We start from the raw sequence: 18,492 nt of genomic DNA, 5'->3' as shown, positions 1-18,492 counted from the left end.
AAAATTAGTAGGGACAGTCGGATTGAGTCACAATCAGGCTTTTAATTCATGGCGGGTAATATATACACTCACCACCTGTTTGATGTATTCAGAAGATCTATAGGTGACATGCCCATAAGAAACTGTAAAGGAAAAACCTAGTGTCAGTCTTTGTAGTGTTAAAATATTCCATATTTATGGGCACTACAAACTACACAGGATTCGGGATACCCATTGAAGTGACGACTGCCTGTGTGAATGTGCTTCATGTGAATGGGGATTTCTACTCACATTGTACTTTGTTGCATAATTTTGGCGTGGATTCTACAACCAAAATATCGCAACATATACGCAGTGTGTGAGCTCAGGCAAACGGTTCACTAGCTGATAATAGGGATGATATGTCACTTGGTGCGATCTCTTCATGACCATCTGTAGTGACGATGATTTCGAGCACTTTGGGCAATATAATATAAAAGGGAATTGTGCACATGAATTATGATCTATATCACCGTTATATTTTGCTGCTTTTCTATCTTACAGGAAATTTCCTACATATTGGAAAGTTTTTCTTGCCAGAGAAGTTCTCAGGTTTTGAAGTTTTGGAAGCTGAAATCAAATCTCTGGGAATTCCAGGACTCCTTCAGGCGCTCCATACTGAAAAGAAATCTTCAGGTGAGTGGTAAATTGTGTCTGTTCACTGAATAATTGATGGTTTCTCTGTAAACGGCTGTGGGTAGTGAAACAATACCAACCTCCGTGATTGATTATTTTCTGCTAGGATATGCACATGGTAGTAATCCAGAGACAGCCTCGTTCTCCAGTATCAATACGGCTGGCAGCAAAGGAGAACTTTACAAAGCAACAAAGCCTTTCTACATTTTGGCCTTGGAGTTATTGGCTAAATACCCAGACTCTGCTCTAGGCCATCTAAGCATAGAAAGCAGCGTGGATGGCAGCAAGCTGTATATCATTGGCACCGGGACACTCTTCCTTCACATAAAGTATGTCCTACAAATCTATTATTTGCATATATTTCCGTAAAGGGGCTATCCTCAGGATAGGCCATCAATAGCTGATAGCTCGAGGTTTGACTCCCGGGACCCCCGCCGATCGTCTGTTATGAAAGGGGTTCATCATTCGTACGAGCGCCGTTTCCCTTTCATTTCTACTTGCTCACTGTAAGTCGTCGACACGGATGTAGCGGCGATTCAGGTATTGCATCCTTTTTCTCATTCACTTCAATGGAAGAAGAAGGCTGCAATACCAGTGAATCTCTGCTACATCCGTGTCGACCATTCACAGTGAGAAAGTAGAACTCAATAAGAAGCTGATCGGCGGGGGTCCCAGGAGTCGGACCCCGACCCTTCAGCTATTGATGGCTTATCCTAAGGATAGGCCATCAATTTTAAGCGACTGGATAACCCCTTTAAAACAATTAATATGAACATATGAATATACTGTAGAAATGTGGCTGTAAATATAGCCATAAATAAGTAAACTGGAGGGGTTACACTGGTCAGATTTCATACGAAGTGAAGTTCGTTTTTAGTACCTTTTTAATTTTATCCTATTGTATTACCTTTCAATAGATTATTAGTGTGACATCATGGCACACTATGTGTTAGTTATATTATATGTACATTATAATTCCTTTAAGATGGCATCAATGTGACCATATAGGGCCATATTATCAGATATTTGGGATTATAGGACAGTCATTGACCACTATACAAAACTACTTTGTAAGTATGGAGAGCCCTCATGAAGGGTCTTCTGCTTCTTGTGGAATTTTACATCATACTTTCTCGATTATCCGATGCTAGATGAAAGGAAAATTGCTTTACATATGATATATAGGTGCATAACATTAATATTGTTTCAAAATATTATGATCTCAGGAATTGGATGGGAACGTGCAAACTTCCTTTGACCAGAAGCTTTTTAGAGATTTATGGTCTGTGTTCGTTTCTGGACAGAGGAGATGATTCTGTATATCAGCCGATGAGAGAAGCTGTCCGATCTTACCTGAAGTCTAGGACTAGCGGGGAGGGTGGAATACTGTGTAAGTAAGATGATACACCTTGATTACTGTCCATGATCACTTCTCTCTGAGGGGATTAGGAAAATGTTATGTTGTGGGTTTCTTTACTGCTGAATCTGTGCAATGTAACACCATCTACCTGTTCAGTAATGGATCTCCGATCATATTATACCACATACTTCTTTTATACTGCACCCCTAACTGGGGAGTCACAATATATCTGATGACACGATTGCCTTTAATGTCATGTTACCTTTATATAGCGAGAATAACTGACTTATAAAGATGATTACTGAAATTGGACCCCAAGCATAAAAACTGGCAATAAATGAAAGTGATCCTTGTGCTTGGCTCAAATTACTTCATGTAGCGGCACATTGTCTACAAGTAACCGACGTTTTGTGCAACGTATTCATCTATATTTACCCAGGTGACAGCTGGACAGCCGACGTAAGAGAGTTCCCGAAACATCAGATCGTCAGAGTCTATGTTAGGAGCCACTGGTATGCCACGTACTTGAAAACTCTGCTGAAGGTACAGCCATAAACTGACAGTTCTTAATTGTCTGCTGCTGGGATTCCCTTCCTAATGTAGTCTTAACATAAATTACAAGAATGTGCTTATTCTTCAGGAATGAGTAAAGTACATTTATTGGTGTCCCTTACTAATCTGAACTGCTGCTACCGAGGCTGTTGGGGCATAGTGAAGCTCTAGGCAGAGATTACAGCACTTATGTGGGGGCTGCGTAACACATCCTCTTACTTTGTGTCCTAGCTCTCTCTGCTACAGTCCGTGCAGAAGCCCCTTTTATTAGAGATTGGGAACTGCTACGTTCATTCCAGGAGCGGATAACATAGGACATTAGATATACCTAGTATATTAGAAATTCTACGTGTAGCAGTACTTATTGCAAGTATCAAATCTTTTGAACCCCTCAGTTTAGGCCTTAAAAGGGTTGTCCAGTTTAGAGAACTTCCATACACCTATTAGGGAATTTTATGTATATATAGGGGGGGTCCTCAGTTCAAGATCCAAATCTCTTGGCCAGAGTGTAGAGCGGTTACAAAGAGTGTGTCTCGCTCCGGAGCACCTGACCTGTCCTCTTCTGGATTACACAGACAACACATTAATATGAATGTGCACTGTGTTATGTCCCTGTGGTGGTGCTACAGGGAAACTTTACACTAAGGGCCTGTTCACACAGCTTTTTGACGCGGAAACCGCGTCGGAAAACGCACCAAAAAAACTACCGAAAATGCCTCCCATTGATGTCAATGGGAAGCGGAGGCGGTTTTTTTTCCCGTGAGCCGGTTCTCCGCTCGCGGGACATGCACTATCTTCGGGCGATTATGCCTCTGACCTCCCATTGACATCAATGGGAGGCAGAGAAAGCGTATTTCGCTGCGTTTTATATCTAATTTAAAAAAAAATTGTCAACGCAATTTTATGAGGGCTTTTTTTTTGCTGGTTTTGAATGGCACAATTTTGGGGTACATATGACCGTTTTATTACATTTTTTTTTTTTTTTGGCACCATGCCATCGTTTGATTGCTTACATAATCTGCACTATCTATGTATTGCAGTGCATTAAACCTGTCTGTTTTTTTACTGTTAGGCAGCCTATTCTGCCCTACCTTATACAGGGCCTAATAGGCGAACATAGATGGTAGACCGCCTTGGTTATGTCCTGGCTGCCATGGCATCCCATTTGCAACTTGCAATCACGTCGCAGGGTCGCTGATGGGCTTTCAGAGTGAGCCCTCTATCTCTGTCCTATTGACTGCGGCATTTAATGGGTTACACGGCTGGAATTGGAGCTATCTCCTATCCTGACTGTTGCAGCTGGGTGGTGTTGGCTATATGTCAATATCTTTATTCCCCTGACTTGAATAGCGGTTGTGTGTGCATATATGGGAACATTGATGGTGATTTTGGATTCACACAAGGTCTCCATGAGAACATTGCACTTGACAGAAATCGGAAGATCTCAGTAGTGCAGCCTCCGGCTTTGAGCCTGCTAATTCAAGGGATCAGATCTTAGCTTTGAGGAGAGGTATGTGAGAACTGTGAATCTGTGGAATAGCCGACTGCAGGAGCTGGTCACAGCAGGAACAGTAGATGGCTTAGATAATTTCCTGAAACGAAAAAATATCAGCTCCTAGGTCAATGTGTAGAATTTTTGTTTCATCCTTTTCCCATCCCTTGGTTGAACTTTATGGACATGTGTCTTTTTTTCAACCGTACTATTTAACTATATATTAAAACATGCAGGATAGCCTTCATGGCAGGGGGATATAGATGACTATACATGCTCTACTCCAGTATGTGTTGGGGTACCTTACCTCCTGAACCAAAATGGGATTAAAGGGTTATTCCCAAATTAGACATTTATGGTATATAACAGATTTATTTCATATAGGTTTTGTTTTTTTGGGCTGCTTTTATTTACATTTCTTTTTGGCTGCTTACATTTTAACAAATGTAAATATTAATTATCGTTTTGTATATACAACTTGTTCATGATCAGGGTTTAGACGTGAGAAAAATTAAATTCACTTCTTTTCATCTGTCCGTCTAGTACCCTGAGCTGCTTGAGAACTCCAGGAAAGTACGCTGGATCACCTGCGGCTTCTCCTTGTTAGTGAATGGAGATGGAACGATGTTTCGACATATCCTTAACTTCCTGAGACTTGGGAGTCTCCACCTTCCTACTGAGTTCACGTAAGTAAAAATATCTCCTGGCCTTTCTCTTGCTATCACTCCTACGTTTAGATATTTAATACAATACACTGATGAACCAACACGTCTAGTAAAACTCACCCAGGATCACTTTATTTCCTTGATCATAATGTGCTTCACCAACTTGTCACTCAGCAAAATGGTCACTAGATGGCAGTGTTTCTACTTCTAGTGCCATCACTTCATTGTACCTGGTTTTCTGTATACTGTGAAGAAAGAATCCACATGTCTAAAAGCCCAATTTAGGCTTCGTTTACATCTGAGTTGGAGGCTCCGTTAGGGGCCTCCGTCACAGATCCGGTCAAAAATGCTGGACAAAATAGCGCAGCATGCTGCGCTATTTTATCTTGTAGAACAACGGACACCATGGCAGAAACCTGACGAAACCCATTAATGTCAAAATGGTGCTTCTGGTATTTTCGTTCTGCTCCTATGACTAAGCAGAGCAACAGAAACCCCAAACGCAGATATGAATAAAGTTTTAGCTTTTTGATGCATTTTTTTAATGTTTTAAAGCCAACAGTAGTCTGAAGGGAGGGGAAGTTTGATTGAAAAAATTATAATATTTTGGGGCAAAATGTAAATTGATATTTTTTTAAATTCATAAAGCCATATTCAGACGTGCCAAAATTGCAGTGGATTTTCAGTGCGGATTCCAGGCTGAAAGTCTGTGGCTATTTACAGGGCAATACATTTGTATGGGGTAAATCCGGACCAAATACAAATATTACACATGCCGGTTTTGCACTCAGATTTGTGCCGGAAGACCTCTGCTACATGTGGAGATATATAACCTATAAAAATAACCTTAAGAGGGTAAGGGGGGTCCTTTCCAAATATTAGAACCTACAATAGACCATAAGGAATACAAATGCCCTAAAGAATATTTGAAAAAGTTATTGTATCCAATTTATCAGCAAAAATTAAGTGAACCATAAATTACAATAATACAGTCCGTTAAAATGGAGTAGAAAAAGAGGCGCCCCGAATACACAGAATGCAAACCGCACACACAAACTATGGTCCCATGCAGACAAGGTATAGTATATAGTAATATCCATGCAATGTGTCAAAAAATGTGACAATGAAAATAACAATATGCCATATAAAAAGAGCCTAAAAGATATCCTGGGTATAAAACCATAGAATATTATCGATTGGCTGTGGGAAAAATAATCATATATGGTATAAATATTCCAATGGGAAAACATAGTATGGCTCCAAAAGGAAGTAACTGGTATCAATAATATAAAGTATGATGTCTACTGAGAAAACCTTCAATGGCCGATTCAGTCAAAAGAAGAGCCAGAGGAAGCAGAAAAACTCAAGGACTTACCCCTAGACATGTTTATGTGTAAGGCTGGGTTCACACGACCACAATAACGTCCGTAATGGACGGACGTATTTCGGCCGGAAGTCCCGGACCGAACTCAGTGCAGGGAGCCGGGCTCCTAGCATCATAGTTATGTACAATGCTAGGAGTCCCTGCCTCTCCGTGGAACTATTGTCCCGTACTGAAAACATGATTACAGTACGGGACAGTAGTCCTGCAGAGAGGCAGGGACTCCTAGCATCGTACATAACTATGATGCTAGGAGCCCGGCTCCCTGCAGTGTGTTCGGTCCGGGACTTGCGGCTGAAATACGTCCGTCCATTACGGATGTTAATGTGGTCGTGTGAACCCAGCCTAAGAAGAAGCAAGGAGGACTGACACCTCAAACCGCATTTCGCTAAATCAGTAGCTTTGCCAGGAGGTACGGAATAACGAAAAGATTGGGTTATATATAGTATAGCAGCACTAAAATTGTTCACAACACACGTGTGATGGTCAAATCGGTGTGCAGCTGCCATGATGGTCCGCTTGTAGCACGCACACACTCGCCCACAGTTACGCAGCGCACGTGCTCTTCACCTGGGCAACGTATGTACACAACGGAACCGCTCCAAAGAGTGGCATGTATGGAGCGCGTCTGTGACCAAAAATCAAGCACTTGGAATGAAATAGAAGATGTAAGTGTATGCACGTTACAACAGGTGGACCATCATGGAGACTGCACCCCGATCTGACCATCACACAGGTGTGTTGTGAACATTTTTAGTTCTGCTATACTATATATACCCCAGTCTTTTAGTTATTCTGTACCTCCTACTGATTTAGCAAAACGCACGTTGAGGTGTGGGTCGTCCTTGCTACTTCTTACACATAAACATCTCTAAGTCCTTGGTTTTTCTACATGTGGAGATCACCTAACAGTTGTTACTGTGTCCTGTCCGTGGATTACTTGAGGAATTACTTTATGAAAACTCATATTTTATAGCATGCTTAAATTTAGATTCTTTTTTTTTTTTTTTTTAAACCTATGATAGCACATAAAGGTAGTCAGGCCTGGTTAGTCTCCTTCACGCTGAACGCCACTAAACCCAAAACCGCCACCTAAATGCCACAAAGCAAAACGCAGTGTTTTTTTTACCTCGAAAAACACCAACGAAGATACCACGAAAAATAAACAAAACTGTGTGTGAATCCAGTCTAACTGTCTTGACCTTTCACACATTTTGGATATAATTGTTGTTTCCTTTGAACATTTGCTGTAAATTCTCATGAATCGGATGTATTGCTTATGGATTTTCCTTTCTTTACAGAGAATGGGACCTTCTGTGTCAGGAAGTAAAAGAGTTTCAGATCCCATCCCTTGTGAAGGCTTTATATGAGTGTAAGGCTCACAGGTAATTACTTTCATTGCATTTGTATCCAAAATGTAACCACCGCTCATTACTGTTTCTTAAAAGAAAAAAGCACTAAGAGTTCTAGGTTTTTTCCCAGACTTTATATTGATACGTAGGATGAGCCTTTAATGTATGATTGGTGGGTGTCCCACCCCTAGGACCATCACCAATCAGCAAAGCGAAGGGGTTCTGGCCCGTTCTCTGCAGTACCCGACAGTGATGTTCTTGAGTGTGGCTGTGCAAGGTACTGCAGTTCAGTCACGCTCATCCTCTTACACTTGAATGTGCCAACCTGCAATACCAGACACAGCCACACTCGTATGGACGACGATGTGCCAGGTACTGCAGTTAAGGGTCTATGGCGCTCCAGTAAGCAATGCTGTGCCTTTCTTCTGCTGGTCTGTGGAGGTCCCGGGGAGAATGACCGATCATACATTGATGGTCTATCCTAATATCCTAGAAAACATATACAGTACATATAATCAAATCTTCAGTATGGTTTATATGATAAAGTATTAGGTGCCAGTGTGTACAGGCTACTACTAACCCCTATATGTAATAAGGCAGAAGGTGATAGGTGGTCTGAAGCGAGGGCTCGATTGCTACCAAATTCAATGTCACATTTTATTGTCTGAAAATCCGCTTAGCTGTTTGGGGCAATTTTAGGTTATGATTTTATTCCTTACACAATGATCTACCGATTTTACAGAATTTGACCCAAAAAATAATTCGCAATTTGTGCGTAAGGAAAAACATAAGAGAAATGTCAGCGTCCGTATGTGGAAAGGAATTGAGGCATTTTAAATGTTATTTTGTATATTTTAAGCAGGGTCCTGATGGCCCATTCATAAAGCTTTTTTATTGCTTTCATAAATAGTAATTTAATAAATATCTGTCCCGCAGATTATCGGTAAAAGAACATGTGTGCAAAGGCCCCATAGAGGACTCTGAACCAGAGGTGACTTATTTCTTGTGACATTTGTGTAGAGCGCCAGACTTTGCATACAGTCCTATGTAAAACATTACTGTTGTTTCCAATGACCCTTCCAGATGTTGGTTCTTTTGTTGTACATTCTCCTGGTTTTATATTGATCAACCTCATAGAAATGAGAGTCCGTGTCATCTGAACAAAAAGCCGATACAATCAGCAGGGAGCCGCTTCTATTAGGATGTAAATTACAATAATATGCGGGGTTAAGCGGCACTGGCTCATTGGTTAAATAATTAGACAGGTGGTCGGTGTAATCGCCATATAGTGAAAACGTAACGGTGACTCAGTGGGAGGAAAATGGAAAACGAACTGACATAAAGGAACAAAGTGCAATCTAAGTACCATTAAAATGACATTGTTACTCTATAGAGACAGTGTGATTGAAATAAACACTTCACTTCATTGCTGTATTGGGCTCCGAGAGGAAGTGCAGATTGAATTGCTTTATAGGGATTTCCTTAGAGAATTTTAAGGATTGTTGTTATGTCTATATGGGTGCAGTGTTCGTATTGTATGTGCGCATGGGCAAAGGCACCAGAGAAAACATTTGCATCTTGTACTATGTAGGTTGCGGCCAGCTTTGGGTTGTAGTCTGGACTGTCCACTAGTTACCCTCTGAGGCACATACAGGAACGTATAGTAGTTGCACTTGCCACCGGATGCAAAAAAGGAATAACACTGAAATGTTGAGGAAAGACATAACTACGACACAGAGGAGTTGTAGTTTTACCACAGCTGGGAAGCCGCAGGTTGCAGACCACAGTTCTAGCAGCTTTTTAATGATCACAGCTCCAATTTTTTTCTGCCACCTTTCCTTCTGCTCCCGAGTCCACAGAGAACTGGATTGAGGGGGGGTTTGTTTCTTTCCCTACAAACCACCTCATTATATACAGCGTTCCCCCCTCGTTGGAGTATATGTATAGCAAGCTACTCTATGCCCATGTTTCCAAAAACCTTCTTCTCGTCCACAGAATTTTGCATTATTTAGAATGTCATCTCCGTATAATGTCACTAGAGAATGCGGAATCTTTACAAGGGTTACCCAGGATTTGAAAAAAAAGAACCTACTTTTATTTTTCCAGAAACAGAGCCAAGTGAGCTAACCCACGGACTGTGTCTGTTCTTACAATGCTGCCCCATTAACTTGAACAGGAATGAACCCCTATTCTAGAGATAGCTGGGGGTCCTGTGGATATGCCATAAATGTCTGATGAATATCCCTTTTTATCAATTAGTCGTATATACCCCAAAATGTTAACAATGAAAACTACAACTCATACCGTAAAAACCAAGCCCTCGTACTGCTTTGACGGGAAAAAAAAAAGTTATGACTCTCCGAATGTAGACACAAAAACATAGCATGTTGGCTTTATGGGTCATTACGATTACGGCGATACCAAATTATTATTTAAAAAAAATATATATGGTTTTTTATTGGGTTCAAATGGTCATGCATACAGTTGACAATAAAATAGTCGCAAAGGCATAATAATCGACCCAACATTAAGGAAGTATATAAAACAGTTACAAATAAACTATGGTGACAAATTTATTTTTTAGAGATTTTCTTATCTAGTATTTTTATGTTTGACTACTTTGGCACAATACAGACTCTTTTTTTTTAAATCAAACAAGTTTTTATTGATAATACAACATCTGTTATACAGCCTGTACATTTCTTACAGTACTTTACAGAAAACAAATAAAAATAACATAACCTCACTTAAGTAGTGCAAAATTTCTTCAAGTGCTTTATGGCATGTATACAACATCTTTGGTTACACCGTAACATATTTCTCCCCCCAACTGAACTACCCCCCTCCCTTGCAGTACCCCCTCTCTTTCCTGATTTTTCCACCACTCCTCCTCCGTGTCTCCTCCATAGTAAACCGGTATTCCACCAGACCTTAAACATGTATGTGTGTCAGCCCCCCTCCAAATCTCATCTAGTGATCCACATTGCCATAGGCGTGCACCCATTTACCCCATTGTTTCTCGTATTTCTGAATTGTCCCTCTTTTCAGATATATCCGATGTTCCAGTGATACCATGTGATTAACATATCTAACCAGTTCAGCTACCTCCGGGGGATCCGCCTGCAGCCAATATTTTGCGATTAGTTTCCTAGCATGATACAAAATCTTTTTAATAGACAGTAGCTCCACTCCATCCCCTCCTTCCTCCCCAATGCAGCCCAGTAAGAATATTTTAGGTTCTATTGGGAAATCTCTCCCATATACATTAGACACCATACTTTTAACTTCCTTCCAATATCCTTCTAGCAGCGGGCAGCTCCAAAACATATGTTTTATGTCCGCCCCATCAAACCTGCACCTGGGACATTCCTTAGTTGATCTAATGCGCATTTGCCATAGCACCTTAGGCGTCCTATACACCCTGTGTAATAGAAAAAGTTGTGACCTCCTGTGCGTTACACTAATAGAGAGTTTTTTAGATGATCCCAGTACCTCCTCCCAGTCTTCATCCCCTATAGGCCCTACATCCTCTTCCCATTTACGTCTGATCTCCACCAACGGGTCTCCCAGAAAACTAGAGAGTAGCGTATTATATAGCACCGAGATAATCCCTTTAGTGTCTTTTGCCCCTAGTACCTGCTCCATCCCTCCCATGGTGGAACAGCTCAAATCCACCAGTCTACAATACAGACTCTTTAAAAAAAAAAATATTTTTATACCACACGATGAAGCACATAAAAACAAAAAACTCCAAAATGTCGGAATTGCGGTTTTATTTTTTCACTCCCCCAAAAAGTTTTTTTTTTTTAAATACATTTTATGTATTCCAGAATGCTGTCATTTAATAAAAAAATCCTAATTACGCAGAAACAAGCCCTCTTATGGCTGTCAACAGAAAAATGTAAATGTTATGGCTCTCTGAACGCATGATGAAAAAAAATAATGCTGATAAGACTTAAAATAGCTTTGTGGTTAAAGGTATAAAACTCCTGTTTGCTGTTTGTCTGTAATGCAGGTTATGAGTTGGATTTCATCTACAGATCTACAAGGTGAAGAGAGATCCCAAGTTAAGCAAAACATACAAGAGAACATAACAGCGATCTCCAAAGGGCTGACCCACAATACGTTAAAAAGGGACTTACCAAGTCCAGATTTAACACTCAATGATTTTTCACATAGAACCAAGATTTGGAAAGTGGATGAAACTGTCGATAACTGCACCGAACATACAGCGATATTATGTCTCATCAAGCAAGTGAGTGAAAGCAGCGCCAGGATCTCGATCTGTAATGAGTGTCCTACTGTAACCACCGCTCACAATGAAGAGAACACACTGAAGCAACACACTGCCATAAGTGACTGGGGCCTTCTGTGCCACAACATTACATACGAGAACTCAGGAGGAGAGATACAGAGGAGAGGAGAGATACAGCAGGACGGGTCTGAACTTCTGGGATCAACGCAGAGGCTCATTCCTGCATATGAAGCCATTAGACAGCAGTCCCCTCCTATACACCAGAACCTTCTAATGCATCATGACTACAGCAAATTATCACAGGCCATGTCCCCTACTGAAGGTGAGAAATCTTCACTTACATATAGCAGTGGTATTTCTCTTGCAGTTGTTAAAGGGGTTTCCACACGAGGGACATTTATGACCTATCCACAGGATAGGTCATAAATGTCTGATAGATGCTGGTCCCACCTCTGGGACCCACACCTATCTCTAGGACGGGGTCCCCTAAACCCCGTTCTAGCTTTTTGTGCTCACGGCCACTTCCTGATTACATAGTCGTAAGTTACGGAAACTCGCTGAACTACGCTGTTTCCGTAACTCCCATAGTAGTGAATGGCAGTTACAGAAGGAGCGTAGCATGCGAGCTATGCTGTTTCTGTAAGTACCATTCAGTTCATCGAGCTACGTTGTTCTCTCCCGCATGGTCGGAAATCAGCCAGAACACAAAGAGGTAGAACAGAGTTTAGGGGCCCCGTTCTAGAGATAGGTGGGACCCGCATCTATCTGACATTTATGACGACATCTGTAGATATGGCATAAATGTCCATCGTGGGAAAACCCCTTTAAGACTATAAACAAGCGTGTGACTGATGGGCCTTTGTCCTGGTCATGGTTCATGTATCACTGTAAGGCCAAATGTACACGATGCATGTTATGTGCAGATTTGCCGTGTGGCTTTTCCTGCGGCAAATCCTCAGCGTAATATAGTATCAGCAAAGAGATTTCACAGATTCTCATCTACAAGCTGCAGAATTTTTCCACACGTAAATTGACCTGCGGTGCATATTTTAAAATCTGCAGCACGCCATTTTAGCTTGCGTTTCCGTCTCAGAATTGTATCTGAAAAGTCCAGAAAAAAACGCACCAAAATCTACAACATAAAACTGCAGCTTTTTCTGCATCAACATTTAAAAACCACATTAAGAAAAAGCACTGAGGTGCAGATTTTTAACTTCGGAATAACTTGTTTATCTGTAGTTTTGATGCAGATTTTCTGCACTAAATTATGCAACATTTTTTCATGTATCCTAAGCAGTGTGAACAGTTCAGTTTGATTCAGTAATGCTAATTCACATGAATGATGATATTGAAAAAAACAAAAGCAGCTATAACCTTCTCCCTACAGATGTTTAGTGTGACCTCACCAGTGGGATTACACTATCCGTTATCCTTACAGTATAGGGACTTTTATAAAATTTTATGTGTAAGGCTACATTCACACATTGCGGAATTTGCTGCAGAAAAGCTGCATTAAAACCGCAGGTAAAATCTGCAGTGCATTTTTTAATCCATTTTAGGTGCGATTTTTACATTTTGATGCAGAAATAGGTGCGGTTTTATGCTGCAGATTTTGGTGCGTTATTTTTTTATAAACTTGCCTGATGCATTTCTTCTTGCGAATTGTACGATAAATTGATATGCTGCAGATTTTAAACGCACCGCAGGTCAATTTGCGTGCAGAAAAATTCCACAACACGTAGATGAAATTAATTAATCTAATTTATTTTGCTAGTACTGTATTACGCTGCGGATTTGCACGTCATACGCATCGTGTGCATTTGCCCTTAGGCTATAATCATACTCGTACTCCCGTCAGACTTTGCCTTACCGTGGGGTCCGGTTTGATGAAGAATAGCGATACATGCAGCAAATCTGATGGAATTTGTGAAGGAACCCTGATGGACCCCATTGTCAGTCAAGCCTCCAAAGCAAATGTGAAAAGCCTAAAGTAACTGAGTTATGGCTGTAAAATGGAGTGTTGTTATAGCTGTGAAATCAAAGAAAAAGGCATAACTTACTGACACAAGGGCAGGTTAAACACCAGTTCCCAGCAGGATGCAGACAAGCCACAATGTTGTATGAGGGAGATCACACAGGTGCAAATTACTGATGAACAGCCATTTTTTTTTTTTTTTAGAAGCTCCCCGTCTGGGGATGGAGAGAGAAGGATCGGGTGATCTTGGGGCTGTTCTCTGGGTACAACACCACCACCTGCTGGCCAATGATGGGTGCTCAACATCTTTTCAAGACAGCGTCATATATACTACTGAAATGGATCTCCCAAGGTGTGCCGAGTGTACAGATACAGCTGAAGGTACGGTACCGCTCACATAGCTTCACTGTTTAATCGCCTAAAAATTCACCGTCTTAATCACACGACCAAAATGCACAATCTACAGACCTTCTTCGGCATATAGTGCAATACTCCACAATGTTATGCAGTGTGTAGGAATGGTGATCTAAACAGTGAATTCATTCTTCTAATATCTGAGCATTGCTGTTCTAGTCTTATTATTGCCTTTTGTTTTTAATTGCAGATGTAATTTTTCTTACTTTCAATATGTCACATAAAGAGATATCGTATGCCAGGCAGTGCCATTCTTTTTTGACCGGCATCACCTTTGATTGTATACAGCAGGGTGACCCCAAGCTCAGCGTTTGCACTGTGATGAGACTTGTGAGCATGTTTTGGGTATGTAATTGTGACAAACTTATAAACGTAGTGAAGTATGGCAGCGAAGCTGCCCTGTAGGCGTGGAGTGGTGTGTAAGTTATAGCTGGGGGCTAGAAATCTGCATGATGTAAATAATCATATAGTGCGCCAAAAAATTGCTCATACTCATCTCTTCTTATTGAGCTAGCCGCACACTTCCCCCTCCCAGCATAATTGAAAATAATTAATATGTTTTAAGGGGGAAACATCATGCACTTTGCACAGCAGATTGTATGATCCGCTCCCCGTGTTCCAGCCGATAACTCCCCAACTGTCGGTATTGATGAAACGTGTCCATGTAAGTCTGTCATTACTGTACAGAAAACCTGTAGTCCCATAATAACATTTTACATTTGATTTCAGGCTTTCCAGATTCCAGGCAGACAGTTTGTGGATGACTTGATGCTCCTGCAGTTTTATAAAGGAAAGAAAAGCACCAGAAAGACTCTACGGTGCTGGCTGGAGGTACAGGATTATAACTATAGCATAGTATCTCATATCAGCATGATCACGATTCCTTCCAGGCACAGTAAATTACAAATTTGAATAAGATCGCGTTGTTCTATACTTAATGCTGTAAATGGCAGCAGATAAACAACAGTTTGTGTGAACGTCGCAACAATTTCTGCTGCATAAAGTCAATACCAAAAGTCTGGCTATTGATTCCGTCGAAAAAACGGAAACCATTAGTAATGTTTCCGTCGCCATTGATATCAATGATGATGCAAACTGAAGCTAAGGTTTCCGTTTGATTGTCCGTTGAGGGGTTCCACGACGGAAACTTCAGACGGAACCCCAACGCTGATGTGAACCGGCCCTTACTGAATGGAGTCCGGCAACATGCCAGTCCTGGTCTCATCTTGGTAAGTTGTAATTTACTAACTATTCCCTGAATATCCATTTTTGAGGTAGGCAGGTTTTGAACACTAAACCCCAGCGTCATAATAGCGTGTTAGTGGCTCCAAACTACTGACAGGTTCCCTTTAGGATATGTTTCGACACATTTTCTCTAGAAAAACGCTGGTAAATCTGCACCAAATAGTGCGTTTTTCCTGCTCCTATTGATGCGGAAACTCAGCGGTTTTACCCTTGGATTTAGTGTTAAACATTGGTTATGGCAAAGCATATGTGCACCTGCGGATTTCCAGCGGTTTGTGCTGCGTAAACGCTGGAAAAACCGTAACAACATAAATCTGTTGCAGAATTTCTGCTCCCCATTGAAGTCTTTGTGCCAAACATGCAGCATCTCCGCACAGAACATGCAGCGGAGTAGAAAAACGCACCGCAGAACACTTTCCGCAGGACTTTTGTGCGGTTTTTTTTCCGCAGCGTGGGCGTGAGATTTTCTAAATCTCATTCACTTTGCTTCTACTGTAAATGCTGCAGAATTTCTACGCAGAATTCTGTTGCGGGAATTCTGCAGCGTTTACGCTACGTGGGAACACAGCCTTAATGTTCAAGAAAATTGCATCATGTGGGCAGGTTTTTTTTGTATGAAACGAGATTATTCTGTGGCTGCTGAACGGTCACCTGTAAATATTCACCAGTTTAACTTTGTTTCTTTTTAGTTCTCTTTGCCGTATGCACGAAGATACAGCCAGTGCATTAATATGATGCTTCAGCAAGGACATCACCGCTCTGCATCCTGCATCACCTTGAGAACTCTCCTACAGTAACATCATCACTTCAGCTAAGTGAATGCATTTCCCGGTGTCTCCGGTTGAAGTGATTGTCACATATTTATTAGTAATTTATGGTACACAGAATCTTGCAGCTCCGTTGTTGGTCCAGTCAGGATTTGGTCTGAATGTTTCCATTCTAGGGATACAATATTAATGTGACATGAGGCTGCCATGTATAAAACCTTGTGTAATGTGAATTGGAGGATAGCACAGTTGCTTATGGCAACAAGGCAGATGTTCGCTTTCAAGTGGTTTTCTTGTTTTAGTTTAATAAATCTTAATACAATCTGTTGTCATACTATGGTGTCCTAGGTAAGGTCCGCTCTATTAGCCCAAACAGCACCAAAAAAAAAAAGGCGTCTGCTGTATTCATAAGGGGAGCATTCCACCCTCCCCCACTCTCACCAGGGACTGATGGGCTGCTGAGTATTTGCATATATACACTGCGGCCTCCGTCCCTTTTGGGAAAAGTTGTGGCAGCGCTAACCTCTTGACTACAGCGGACTCATAGCTAGGAATCCGCTGTATTCTTAATTACACTCAGAGTCAAACGACCCAATATTTATTTATTTTTTGCTGTTTGGGGTAATATAGCTGTCCCCATAGTAGGATGATAGATTCTACAATTGTATAGTTTTCTGTCTTTGAAAATGCTAAATCTATAGGAAACTTAATAGTCCGGCCCCATCCTGGTTAACCCCATCCTCTATTGAAAAGTCGCAAGTTATTGCTAAAATATGAGGCGCACCAAAGCAAAACTGGTGCATATGCCTCACTAAATTCCCCCTTTTGTATTTTAATTTCTTTTTCTTTTCTTTAAGGTATTTGTTTGCTGTCAGTGAATGAGAAATCTGTTTACATTCACAGGCTGCAGACCAGTACATACCTAGCTGGTCCTGCTTTCACCCGAGAAGTGGATAAAATAGTATCCAGTTTAGTTTACAGAGCATTGCCTTAACACAGCAGCTACACAAATCTAGTATTTTGCTACAATGTATCAGCCTGGAGACCTGGCTGTAAGGGCTTGTCCACACACAATGGAATTGCTGCAGAAACCTTTTGCAGCAATTCAGTTGAAAGTCAATGGCTTTCCTCTGCAGGAAAAACGCACCATTTCCTACGGTTTTTGCGGCAGAAAATGGTGCATAACGTTTTTCCCAATATTAGATGGAGACATCTTCTATGAAAAACTTTCCGTAGCAGGAATTGACTTGCTGCAGTCTGAAAAATACGCACCGCAGGTCAATTTCAGCTTGGAAATTTTACGCATGTGGATGAGACTTGTTACATCTCATCCACTATGCTGCTACTGTACGTTGCTGCGTTTTATTCCGGCCAAAAAAAATGCGGCAATTCTGTTACGTGTGGACGAGCCCTAAAGTTCACAGAGCATTGTCCAGTCTGGAGACAATTGTATCAGGTCAGCTGAGAGCAGGACTAGCTACTTACTGGGTTGCAGCCTGTGAATTATAAATTAGACCTCTTATTCACCGACCGCAAACAAATATCTTGAAAGTGTTGAAAACTAACAAAAAAACTGGAAAACCCGTTTAAAGGGGTTGTCCACGACCAGACAACTGATGACCTATCCCCAGGATAGGTCATCAGTATATGGTCGGTGTAAGTCCGACACCGGGACCCCGCACCGACCACCACTCCGGCTGCCGGATGTTATGAACGGTATGCAATAGTTGGAGTCTGAAGCAGAACAGCCGCTATGCAGTGGTCAGAGCCCAACTGCTTCTGAGTAACTACTGCATACCGTTCAAAGCAGCCGGAGTGGTGGTCGGTGCGGGGTCCGGACCACACCAATCATATACTTATTGGACAACTCCTTTAGTATCCACTTCTCCCATTATTTGTACTAGCTTCTGTACACAACTCCTGATACGTAGAGGAGGATCCAGTCTGTGTTTTTGTGGATGACTATTATACCGTTACGGTCAACAACTCTGAAAGCAACAGAATAGACTAAATAAGAAGTGGAATAAACCTGTTTTATTCAGATTTGAGCTTTTACCTCCAGTAAATAAATTATTTCTACTTTGGGAAGAACTATAACAAAATACGACGCACATCAAATTCCAGTTCAACATGAAAACAATTCCATAAAGGGTTTTGTTATTTAAATACAGAATCTATTTTGCAAAAGTTTTTTTGTTTTTTTTAATAAATTGTACAAACTGCACCGAGAGGAAGCAACAAACTGACGGCTGATAATAAACTATATACAGGGTGTGACAAATATTACACGTGAGCAGGTCACTAACTCGTCTGATATCCGGGAGGCAGCGGCTTTCCATCCGTCATGTCTGGTGTCCGACTGCTGGAGACTTTTTCACAC

The 18,492-nt window shown here is 41.2% G+C and overlaps 2 protein-coding genes across 6 annotated transcripts in view; one reads left to right on the top strand and one right to left on the bottom strand.

Annotated features, from left to right (window-relative positions):
• Positions 1 to 18,336, top strand: part of KCTD19 (potassium channel tetramerization domain containing 19) — a 26,305-nt gene extending 7,969 nt beyond the window's left edge. For 3 of the 4 annotated variants that reach the window (XM_075838372.1, XM_075838374.1, XM_075838373.1), the window contains 12 exons: positions 523 to 654; positions 761 to 983; positions 1,881 to 2,044; positions 2,454 to 2,557; positions 4,602 to 4,744; positions 7,406 to 7,489; positions 8,393 to 8,447; positions 11,472 to 12,033; positions 13,891 to 14,067; positions 14,291 to 14,445; positions 14,830 to 14,931; positions 16,035 to 18,336. In XM_075838372.1, coding sequence (XP_075694487.1) covers positions 523 to 654; positions 761 to 983; positions 1,881 to 2,044; positions 2,454 to 2,557; positions 4,602 to 4,744; positions 7,406 to 7,489; positions 8,393 to 8,447; positions 11,472 to 12,033; positions 13,891 to 14,067; positions 14,291 to 14,445; positions 14,830 to 14,931; positions 16,035 to 16,142 — 2,009 coding nt within the window. In that variant the 3' untranslated portion in view covers positions 16,143 to 18,336. The remainder of the gene's footprint in view (positions 1 to 522; positions 655 to 760; positions 984 to 1,880; positions 2,045 to 2,453; positions 2,558 to 4,601; positions 4,745 to 7,405; positions 7,490 to 8,392; positions 8,448 to 11,471; positions 12,034 to 13,890; positions 14,068 to 14,290; positions 14,446 to 14,829; positions 14,932 to 16,034) is intronic. The other variant, XR_012850628.1, reaches the window with a different exon arrangement.
• LOC142661105 (rho guanine nucleotide exchange factor 40-like) overlaps positions 18,127 to 18,492 on the bottom strand; it is a 70,401-nt gene continuing 70,035 nt past the window's right edge. For both annotated transcript variants that reach the window (XM_075838370.1, XM_075838371.1), the window contains one exon: positions 18,127 to 18,492. Coding sequence is in view for 1 of the 2 variants with exons in the window: in XM_075838371.1 (XP_075694486.1) it covers positions 18,487 to 18,492 (6 nt within the window). In the remaining variant the exon portion in view is untranslated.

The sequence above is a fragment of the Rhinoderma darwinii genome, chromosome 9 (genome assembly GCF_050947455.1).
Source record: "Rhinoderma darwinii isolate aRhiDar2 chromosome 9, aRhiDar2.hap1, whole genome shotgun sequence".
NCBI classification, from domain to species: domain Eukaryota; kingdom Metazoa; phylum Chordata; class Amphibia; order Anura; family Rhinodermatidae; genus Rhinoderma; species Rhinoderma darwinii.
Note: the sequence above shows the minus strand (reverse complement) of the source record. Positions and strands in the feature narration are given on the sequence as shown.